Genomic DNA, 11683 nt, shown 5'->3' on the forward strand with positions numbered 1-11683 from the left:
TGATAGGGTTCGACTGATATGTGGTTTATGATACCAAGATTTGTGAATGCAAGCTGGTATTTTATGCCAATACTCAATATCTTTAAATTTGACCATTTCCATCCCCAAAAATCCCATTATTGCAGGTTTTGCAGACTGTTAAGTAAAATCCTCCCACACCACACTGGAATGGTTTCTCTGGTCAGATATCTGATATAGGGATGATAATAATAAATTCATATTGACTAGCTGTGGTCAATATGAACCTCCATCATATCAGTGGACTACACTGACCGGACCATATCTGGATTTTAATTAAAGGCCAGTATCAACCCGATATTTCAGTAACCTATTGGTCTAACCTTCAGTGATAGTGCCTGGACATTTCTGGAGAGCATCAGGATATGGGTGAACCTGATCCAGCTGCACCGCAAGCTCTCTACTGTCTATATATATATATTTTTTTTATTTAACCTTTTTTCTACCATGTAGTCTCTTTGAGATTCTGAATCTTGTTTTTAAGAGACGTGGCCAAGAAAGCAGCATCTTAAAAATGCGAACATTATAAAAAAACTAAAATAATAACAAAATAATACACATAAACTAACATGGAATTTTATATTCAGTGATGGGTAAAGTGCAAAGTGCATCTTATTGAGCTGGCCTCTCTTATATAAAGTGTTTTATCACTTGAACAGACGCAGTAGGATGGAGAGAATAAAACAGGGGAAGACACAGGTCATCCCCAGTGTTTCATAGTATGACATGAAATGTTAGTAATTTCATGAAGTTCCGTTGGTTTGTTACCTGTTTTAGGATGCAATTATTAAAGAAAGTCAAGCCTGCTTGTGTTTGTGCTTTTTTATTCTGATTTTGTCGATCTTGAAAGCTGGAGGAAAGCGCCGCTTGAGCCAGTTTAAATGTATTTTTATTCTTTTTGTTTCATTTTATCCAAATATGCCTTTCTTACTTTGACCACAGGGTTCCTGCACAGGTCTGGAAAGTCTGAGAATGTATAGAAAACAAATTTGGAAGTATAGAAAACAAATTTGGAAGTATGGTTTTAGACCCTGTCATCTCACATACTGAAATCTCATTTTGATATTTGTTGCTCTAAAGAATAATCTTTTATATGTATATATATATATATATATATATATATATATATATATATATATATATAAAAGATTATTCTTACATATACATATATATATATATATATATATATATAATATATTATATTATTATTATGCTCTAAAGAATAATCTTTTATATGTATATATATATATATATATATATATATATATATATATATATATATATATATTGATTTGGTGTTAAGTGTTACTTTTGCTGTTAACTATGCCATATCATATATATATACATACATATATATATATATATATATATATATATATATATAATATATTATATTATTATTATGCTCTAAAGAATAATCTTTTATATGTATATATATATATATATATATATATATATATATATATATATATATATATAAAAGATTATATATATATATATATATATGTATGTATATATATATGATATGGCATAGTTAACAGCAAAAGTAACACTTAACACCAAATCAAGAAATTAGGGTCTGGAAAAAGTTTAGAATTTGGAATCTGGAAGCCACATTTATTAAAATTAAAATCTTTAGAATGATTTAAATATGGCTGGTCAGACAGTGGCCTCCTGTTTGTTTCTATAATACTACTATTTTCTCAGTTTTCTACACATGGCAGTTGTATGTTTCCAATGGGGTTGATGGTTGAAGTTTCCAGTGGGTTTTTCAAGGCTGATACTGATAATTTTGGATCAAAAACTATAGCTGATACTAAAACTCTCCATTGAAACCCAGGAAATATAATAACAAGACCCACTCCCCTAGAATTTTGATTTTCACACATTATGGTTTGGCAAATGAACTGACAATATGAAAAAAAAAAAAGTTCTTGCTGTATAGAGCCAAATACACTATGTTATTGCCTCAAGCTGTTACATCACATTTTCTACTTCATCCAAGGGGTTGATAATAAGACACTTTCCATGTATCTGGCCGCTGCCCCTCCCATATCCACTTGATTGGCATGTGTCCGTCACCACCTGCCCCCTCCTCCCCTCCCACCCATCATATTAAAGCCCCATTCTTCCCTTTGTGGGCTCAGTTTCCTCCACCTGATTCTTCAACCCCATTCCCAACAGACTGGGATGGACTGGAGTACTTACGGTAAGGCACCTATCCCATCTGCTCAGCATTTCACTTTTAAATGAACATCATCACAAGCTCGAGTTGTTTCTGATGAATTCCTTGTTTGCTAAAATTTGGGTGTTCTCTATTAAATATTGAACTTGACAGAAGGTTTAGTACAAGTTGTGTAGTTTAAAACCATGAGCAGAACCTAAAAAGGGCTGTGAATGATGTATAACTGCATATGTTTTGGGATCATAATGATGTTTTGTAACAATTTACTTGAAATAAAGTAAGTTTAAATGCTTAAAGTATAAGGAATTGAAAGGCATAAGTGCATTGTAATCACATTGTGAGTGCATATTTATTCGAATCAATATAATTTTAAAAAAATGTGCACAAAATTTATGAGGCAATATAGTTAATGAAATGATATTAACTTGAATTGATTTTTTTTTTTTTTAGCTTTGTCTCATGATTACATTGTAAAAAAAAGTTCATCTGTGCTTCCAATGGTCTTATAAGCTGCTTGTAATGCATCACAATGCATTTAAGTGAAGTGTTACCTGATGTTATTGTTTTTTTTATCTCCGACCAAGAGCCGGACCCCCCTGAGTTCCCTCCTCTCACCCCCACCAGTAAGGAGGTCCTCAGCCAGGCGGTGAAGGCCAGTTTCGCCGGTTTTGCCCAGGAGAGAATCAGCCGACACTTCCCACAAGGTACTGCAAGACCCACTTGGAGCATATTCTAATAGTCAAAAGACAATTTAAACCTTTTATCGGGGTAGTCGAAGAAGTTATACCATCATAAAACGATTGGGAATCTGCTCATGTCTTGGTCTAGATCCTAACTTGTGGTCTCAGTGGGAGGTGAGCCACTGGCTGGACTGGTGCCAGGCTGAGTTCGGCCTCCAGTGCCTGGGCTTGGACCTGAGGGACCTGCAGGGCAGCGAGCTCTGTGGCCTGGACAGAGAGGCTTTCCTGGGCCTGACCTCCGACTGCACCGCTGGAGAGATCCTGTGGGAGCATCTGGAGACCATGAGAAGAGGTACGACTGAAAAACAGGACCAAAGAAAGAGTTCTAAGGCTCTTCAGTGTCTGAGGAGATGTTGGTGACATTCAATCTTTTATCAAAACTTTTACCGTCTCCTTAGATAGCTCCTTTCAATTATGGACTCGTAATGGCATTCTAAAAATGAAAGATCTTTATATTAATGGCACGTTTCCCTCTTTTGAATTACTGCGCAATAAATTCAATTTGCCTCGAACCCATTTCTTTCGATTTCTACAAATTCGCAACTATATTAGATCCAATACAACTACCTTTCCTAGTGCACCTAATAGCACCCAGATGGAATCTTTGTTTTCTGTTGATCCTTCGTCTAGGGGGGTAATATCATATATCTATAACTATATGTCTAATCAATTAGATATATCCCTAGATTTTCTGAAATCCACTTGGGAGGAGGACTTGGGCATTGGCTTAACAGAGGAGCAATGGATAGAGGCACAGGAGGGTGTGCACTCAGCATCCATATATGTACCAGGCATGGTCTTATACAGTTCAGGGGGTTGCATCGTCTCCATCTTTCAAAGGTCAAGCTTTCTAAAATGTATCCTAATATAGATCCTTTGTGTGACCGTTGTGGGGTATTTCCTGCCTCGTTGGGGCACATGTTCTGGCTACGCCCAAAATTATCCAATTTTTGGAACTCTATATTTAAAACTCTGTCTAATATCCTGGACACATGGTAGAACCTGACCCAGTGTTGGCTGTATTTGGGGTACCGGGAGAGGACAGTCATCTTAGAGGACTCACTTCCACTGTGGCAAGGTTCATAACCCTTTTAGCACGCAGATTAATTCTATTGAACTGGAAACAGGCACAGCCTCCCACTTACACTATGTTGATCAAAGATGTTATGCAACACCTTAAACTGGAAAAACTCAGATTCACTTTACGAGGTTCCATTGAGAAGTTCCATAACACTTGGCAACCCTTCATTGATTATGTAGAGGCTAGGCAATAAACATCCTCTTAACTCTTTGCTACAATAACTAGGTTATACCTAATGTAAGATGTCAATAATCACCATGTACAGCAGCTTGGTACCTTGATTGATATTTATACTGTATACTGTATATGTTCTGTACGTGTCTTATTTTTTATTTTTTTATGTGTGTCTGTGTATGCAAATTCTGTACTGTTTTTGTAATATTTTATATCATTTGTATACACTGCTTACTGTTTGTTTGTTAACTAAAATACCAATAAACAGACGTTAAAAAATTTTTTTTTTACCGTCTCCTTGTCATTTGAATTTTCCAGAGAGTGAATATGACTGTAGTTCGTCAGTAGCTGCCTGCACGATGCCATCTTACTGCCACTCTCAAATGAACAAAGGTAACTGTTACTTTCATGTTGCTTATCTAACTTATAACTATCACATACATCAAAATCGTCACAATTTTCCCTTGTTTCATCTGATAATCTTGCCTAAACAAGTTTATAATTCCCTTGTCCATGTTCCCCCACCAGATAATTATTCAGCCTATGTCGAGCAGCATCCAGACAAGCATAGCTACCATCTTCAGTATCATCAGCGAATTCACAAAGAATGGATTGCGGCTGCTAATAGCACCAAGAATTGCGTATCATTTGCAACCGCTATTTGCTCCGTCTCAAGGACCGATTCACAAAAGATATTGCGCTAATGATATGCCAGTGCAAACACGCCCATAACCTGTTGCAACTGAGTGCAATTTGCCCCTGTTTTGTGTCTGATTGCAATTATCAATGTGGCAAAGTATAAATGTTGCCTTTGCGCCAAGAACACAGTAGGCAGGACAATGGCAGAGACAAAGAGAAAAATGAAATTTTTAGACCGCGAGCTGCAAGTCCTGACGGACGAGGTGTAGAGGCATTCCTCAAAACTTCAGGCAAGAAATTTAACCGGGACTGCGAGAAACCATATTTGGGATTTAATATCCCAGTCTGTCAGTGCTGTTGGTGTTTCCAAACGCACACCTTCAGACTGCAAAAGAAGATGGCATGATTTGAAGCGGAGAACAAAGGAGAATGTAGGAGAGCTTTATTCATTTATTTTTCATGACACAATTGCATCCTGTCACTGCATCCTTTGTTTGTCATTACATCTTACTGCATCCCAAAATAAACTAGAAGGGCACTCGGAGAGCGCAGACCTCCGCCAAGGCCAATCCAGTCTTCTATGATAGCGCAACCAATATACGGATCCGCTCCAAAATTTAATGGGTTCTTCCTTGGCCCATGCTACACCCTTCCACCAAGTTTCATGAAAATCGGGCCAGTAGTTTTTCCGTAGTCCTGCTGACAGACAGACAGACAAACAAACACAAACAAACAGCACCAAAAACATAACCTCCTTGGCGGAGGTAATAAATGAGTTTGAGCGGGGCTGTCCATGGTGCTGGATCTTTAGGCCAAAATAAGGCCCACTGTGCTGACTAGTGAGATAAGTGAAAATATTTTCAGAGTGAGAAAGTGAGTTGTATTGATTGTTTGGTTGTACTGATTTATTTGCTTTTGTTTGTGAAGCAATCTGTGTTAAAGTTCTATAGTAATAATAATAATAATAATAATGTCAAAATATTATTTACAGACTGTATTTACAGACAATTTTATTTTTTAGGTCACACGAAGGTGGAATTGTTGAAGAGACATTTGCAAGGTCAATTCAATTCAATTCTCAGTTAAATCAACAAGTGATATTCTCCTTGGAAATATCCGCTCACGAGCACGCCTGGCATTACGATGCCTTCGCCCGGCTACAATCACTGCTGCCATGATCACTGGAAAGTCTGGCCGTGACACCCCTTATAAATGCGCTTCAGTTACCACCAACTCTCTGAAGACGCTAATAATTTCACTCTAACTGCGTGTGGCAATTAGCGCCGATCTTTGTGAATTGGACTGTTTTTGCAATGAGGCTCATTTGCATAGAAAGGGGCCAATTTTGCGCCAAATGTATGCATATTACCTAATAGCACAGGAGCACCGAGATGCTATTTGCGTGGCAGCGCAGTTAGCTGTGCATTTCACCCTTTGCGAGTGCTTTGTGAATTACACGGTTTCTTTTTGTCTTATTTGCACAGGTTTAGCGTCAGCAAAAGCCGTGCAATCCTTTTGTGAATTCGCCCCAGAGAGTATAGACCTCCATGCTCTGGACCCTGTGACAGTGCAACATCAAGACTATTACCTGCTCAAAACAGAGGACCCTCATAGGAACATGGCCTCTGCCGCTCTGCTGCAAGAACCAGGAGGAAATGGAGGTAAGAGGAGAATTTACACTTTTTTGAAAGATAATTTTTTGGGCATTTTCACTTTATTTACAGTTCAAAGTAGAGAGAGACAGGAAAGGTTGGGAGAAAGACCACAGAGGTCCTGGGCTGGATCCGAATCCAGGATGACACATTTACAGTTCATGTCTTAGCCCACCAGGACACCCCTAAATGTTATACTTTTAAAGGTAAAATATGACACAAAGACATTATATCCTTGAATTATATTAGACAGTAGAGGCTTTGCAGTTGTGTCACAAATCTCCTATCAACCAGTCCACTAGAGAACTGGCTGTGTGCAAATAATGTCCATTCAGTAATGCTAGTAAAAGTAAATAGTCTAGATTTGTTTCCAAATGTATACCTTGACACACTGTCTTGTCTTTAGCCCTAGTCTCTACTCTAAAACACTCTGAGTTTTAGCATGAATAGCATCCAGTTAACCTGAGTTGGTGTTTGGTTTGTTAACTAACTTAGCTAACTAGCCATCCTTCCATCCATCCATCCGTCCATTTTCTAGCTGCCTATCTGGGTCAGGGTTGTGGTGACAACAGCCAACTAGCTAGCAGGCTAATTTAGCAAAGCAACTGATTTTAATGTTAACTACTAGTTACTACTAACACTAGCTTCTAGTAGTTAGTGTGAAATCAGATGTGTTAACAGGACAGTGATACTGTAGTTACCATACCAGTGGCCAGTTCCAGACACCTTTGGGCCAAATCCAGACACTCATCAATATTTTAAAATTTTAATTTCAGCCTCTCAAATATGTGTGATTTCACATCACTTGCCTTATGGTAGGAGACTCTTCAAAAAATTGCACTAGAAAACTGTAAACTGCATCAAAGAGTGTGTGTCTGGAACTGGCCACCAGTACATTGGCTAACCAGATACAATTGTTAGCTAGCTAACAAGCTGACATTATCTAAATACAAGATTAATCAGATGTATCCGTGATGAAATGATCAGTTCCTAGTCAAAAGCAGCACAGATATTAACCACGTCTATTCAATTCTGTTGCCAAGTCGTACGCTTAGAAACACAACCATCCTGTGCGCAGCTATTGTGGCCCAAGAGGGACCACCAATATGGCCACCGAGGGTGTGTTACGGTACCTGAAAGCCCTGTATTGCTATAAACCTGCCTTGTTCCCAATCCCCTGTGTTTCTACACTCTTGTACTTCCAGAGACGGACTCAGAAATCGAGATTCTCCACAGTGATGACTCTGACATTGCGGGCTCTCTGTCCTGGACCGGTCCACTCCAGGACATGGAGCCAGGAATGGAAGACACCATGTCCGAGGATGCCTTCACCTTACCACAGCCGCACCGGAGCTTCAAAGAGTTTGTAGGGAACAAGACGGATCTGGGCAGAGCTGTGATACCGGCAGCCATCCTCGCTGGTTATACTGGTGAGATAAACGTTCCATCACATGTGGATCATGTCCGTTCGAGATCTATCCAGCTGATATTCAAGCTGATTCTTCCCATTGTATTTCAATAGGAAGTGGCCCCATTCAGCTGTGGCAGTTTCTATTGGAGCTTCTGACAGACCGCAGCTGTCAATCATGTATAAGCTGGACAGGCAATGGATGGGAGTTCAAGCTGACAGACCCTGATGAGGTAGATCAGATGTCCATACTAGGGTTTGAACCATATGGGACTTTCAAGGCCGGAACCAATACTGATATTGTTGGATTGAAGTTGCTGATAGTCTTTGTTTAGTGCTGATATTCAATGTCTATAAAAATATTACAAGTGTTTCCCCCATAATTTAATTGTTGTTAGGGTGGAAAAGCCTCTGAAACAGCATTTAGACCATCATGGGACACTAAAACGCTCCAATATTAATGATAAACATATTCATGCATACTTGTGTGGAATCTGATCAAAATGTCTCAGTAGAATCAGTTCAGGTTAAGGGCTTCCCATAGACAATGTGTAGTATAGAATAATTCTACAATTAAAACAGTACGTAATCAATCAAACTGCATCATATCCATCATATCAGAGGTGGACCACACTGACTGGACCAGATCTGATTTTTAATAAAAGGACAATATCGGCAAACCATACATCGGTCTGACCCTAGTTCATACAGTCACCTCTATGAGACTCTAGGTGATTGTTTTTGTCATTTTACAATGTTCAGAAGTTAAAGGTGCTATGTGTATCATTTTTAATCATCAATATATCATTGTGAAATGAACTGTGATACCTTGGTATAATTACTGTAAACAAATGAGACCATGGTGGAGACAATTGGTAGCTTCTATCTCACACCAATGGTATTGTTATTGAGAGCGTTTCTCAAAATTTACACTACATTTCCCATAAACCCCATTGCTTCCAATCCTCAATGTAAAATGCAGTGTAGAGGCCAGTAGAGACTGCCGATCTTCTTGGCAACAGTTTCATTTGTTTACAGTAATTATACTAATACCTCAAAATAAATGTGGTAATGATTAATTGAAGTTAAAATCCTACACATAGCACCTTTAATGGCTAATGTTGAAGTTCTGAGGAGAGCCCTGTAGTTGTAAAAGCCCTCTGGTATTACTATATGGTTTTGTCTCCAGGTAGCGCTGCTATGGGGTCGGAGGAAGAACAAACCCAAGATGAACTACGAGAAGCTGAGCCGCAGCCTGCGTTACTATTATGACAAGAACATCATCCACAAGACGGCTGGCAAACGCTATGTCTACCGCTTCGTCTGCAACCTGCAAGGCCTGTTGGGATATGAGCCCGGGGAGCTGCACGCCATGTTGGATATCAGCAACAAGAGTCACGAATAACGTCAAACAGACATTGGCAAAGGAGCAAAGAGACTAAACTGTTTCATATGGGGCCTTCGGCTTAGGACGCTCATCACTTTCATTATTTATGAGAATAAACCAGTTGAGGCCAATGTGGGTAATACACAATGTGTAATCTGTGTACATGTGTGAGAGGATGCTGAGGTCGTCTACTAATATCAGTTCTGAGCCTTGACAGGTGAGGTGTAGCACTTTAAATTGACTGATTTGTGATTGACAAACAATAAAAACTCACAACAAAGTCATTTCTGTATATCTTTATGTGTGAATACTAGGATTGGACGGATATATTGTTTGCCAATATATTTGTCCAGTATTGACCTTTAATTAAAAATCGTCCACCTCTGATATGATGAATATGATGCAGTTTGATTGATTACATATTTACTGTAGAATTCATCAATACTACACTGGATGTCTATGGGAAGCCCTTAATTTGAATTGATCCTAATGAGACATTTTGATCGGATTCCACACAAGTTTGAATGAATGTTTTATTAATAGTAGCAGCAGTAGTAGTAGCTGAAGTATTAGTATTAGTATCGGTATTGCCCTTCAAAACGAAGCGCACTTTGACTTGTGACTAGAAGGACGCTGGTTTGAATCCCTAAATTAGCTGGGGATAATAATATAGGACTAGCAAGTCAATGTGTAGCACTGTATGAATGGGAGGCAGGATGATGCTCAGTTGAGTGTTAAGTGTTTTTAAACAGAGTCTGAGAGATCAGCTGGTGGTTGGACTAATGGAACCTAATTGATGTATTCACTCTTGCTCACCCAACTCCGTCTGCCCTTCAATTCGCCACATATGTGAAGTAGTGCTGTGTGTGGGCGACTGGGATAGTCAGCTCCTGCAGAGAAATCAAGCGGTCTAATTTAACATCTCGGATACCACACAAGGCTTGTTTATTGATTTGCTGCCTTCTAATCCCTAATCCAGCAGGGGGATTTATTTCTGCTCCTATGGATTTCAAAACTGCTCCTTTCAGTCCAACGCTGTTTTGTCTCCAAAGCTTGTCTTATGATGCACCAACATGTAAACAGCATACAAGTCAGAAAAATTTGTAATTGAGGTTACACCAAGATAAAATTTTGAGAAAGTATGATGTAATTTCTTGGAAAACAGATAAGAGGCTGGAATGCTTTTCAGCTAAATTAACAATTGTGGGGTTGGGCACTCTTTGGATAAAAAAAGCTCCTTTGATAATCATGGAAAAAAAGAGGCCCAAGGTACTGCAAAGATCTGCTAAAAAGTCTTGAAATGGTGCTATATACTAGGGCTAGAATGTCAACAAAACAAGTTAGGCTTGAAGCCCTGCAAGTCTTTTTGTCAAATTTTATGTCTATTTTACCAATCCCCCTAAACTAACTAACCAACCAGCCTTAGAGCTGCTACAAGTTCTCATTATCTCACCATTAGGATAATGCTAGTCGCAATTGGCTGCCTGAAAAGTTGCTAAAAGTTGCCAGATGGCGTCATACGCTAATTTGCATATCAATATATTTGCTACAGCTCCTGCTCTCAGTGGAGGTAGTGGCTATGCTGTGTATGGGAAGCACTGTGAACATCAGACCTTTCTGGATTAGACAAGCAGGTAGTGCAAATCAGCATCAGCTACCAGTTTGTTGCTTTGGGAGTCGACACATTAACATTGTTCTCTATGGTCGGAAAAAGTCACTAGATTTGTCACTGGTCACTTAAGAGGTAAAAAGCAACCAGTGCGCCAATGGGCCAAACTCCCAAAAAGTTGTGTAGTTCTTGAAGTTGTTGTTCCATGAGTCTAACCGCAGGGACAGCTATAGTTTGCTTAGAAAGCTAACGTTAGGAGTATGCAGAAGAAAAATATATGAAGTTTTCCTACAAACAGCTTAGATGTTGGTCGTATAAGCCAAGGAGGGGAAAGCAGTATAATAGACTGTTAAGGTAAGAGTCTTAGTGGGTAGTGAGTTGACAGACTAGGCTGAAAGGTCAGGAGGTCTAGCTGGAGAGACTCTAGACCAGACTTTGGCATTAGTGCTTAGGCAGCTTAGGGGTAATTGTGGTTTATTTTAAATGATAATCATAGATAGAATACCATTTTTGGAAACACTGTAAAGGGTACAAATTGTCCCAGAGACAGAACAAGACGTATCTGTTGGTGTCATGTATGTATAAGTGCGCAGTGCGTATAATGTAACCGAGGACTCTGAGTCGTACTTGAGGGGATATTTTGGTCGGAGGGTCCAGTCACACTCAGTGTATTCAGTCACCTTGTCTGCTCTCTCCCACCAGCCAGACTAAAAAGATCAAAGCTGTCTTTCGTGAATCAGAAGTCGCCCGTCGAGGCGGCTATTGGGTGGCTGTCCGTCGAGAGAGAGAG

At 39.2% G+C, this 11683-nt stretch overlaps 1 protein-coding gene across 1 annotated transcript; it reads left to right on the top strand.

The window, feature by feature from the left end:
• The first annotated feature begins 2208 nt into the window (after nucleotides 1-2208).
• Nucleotides 2209-9302, top strand: LOC139932337 (protein C-ets-1-like). The gene is made up of 7 exons (XM_071926075.2): nucleotides 2209-2227; nucleotides 2788-2907; nucleotides 3032-3235; nucleotides 6370-6498; nucleotides 7695-7919; nucleotides 8012-8130; nucleotides 9087-9302. The coding sequence occupies exons 1-7, from the start codon at nucleotides 2209-2211 to the stop codon at nucleotides 9300-9302; spliced, it is 1032 nt and encodes a 343-aa protein (XP_071782176.1).
• Nucleotides 9303-11683: the final 2381 nt, after the last annotated feature.

This window comes from Centroberyx gerrardi, chromosome 23 (genome assembly GCF_048128805.1).
Source record: "Centroberyx gerrardi isolate f3 chromosome 23, fCenGer3.hap1.cur.20231027, whole genome shotgun sequence".
NCBI lineage: Eukaryota > Metazoa > Chordata > Actinopteri > Beryciformes > Berycidae > Centroberyx > Centroberyx gerrardi.

Coding starts and splice junctions, on each gene's coding strand:
- LOC139932337 (XM_071926075.2), top strand. Junction 2,908..3,031: donor CAGCCGACACTTCCCACAAG/GTACTGCAAGAC, acceptor GTCTTGGTCTAG/ATCCTAACTTGTGGTCTCAG. Junction 3,236..6,369: donor TCTGGAGACCATGAGAAGAG/GTACGACTGAAA, acceptor AATTCGCCCCAG/AGAGTATAGACCTCCATGCT.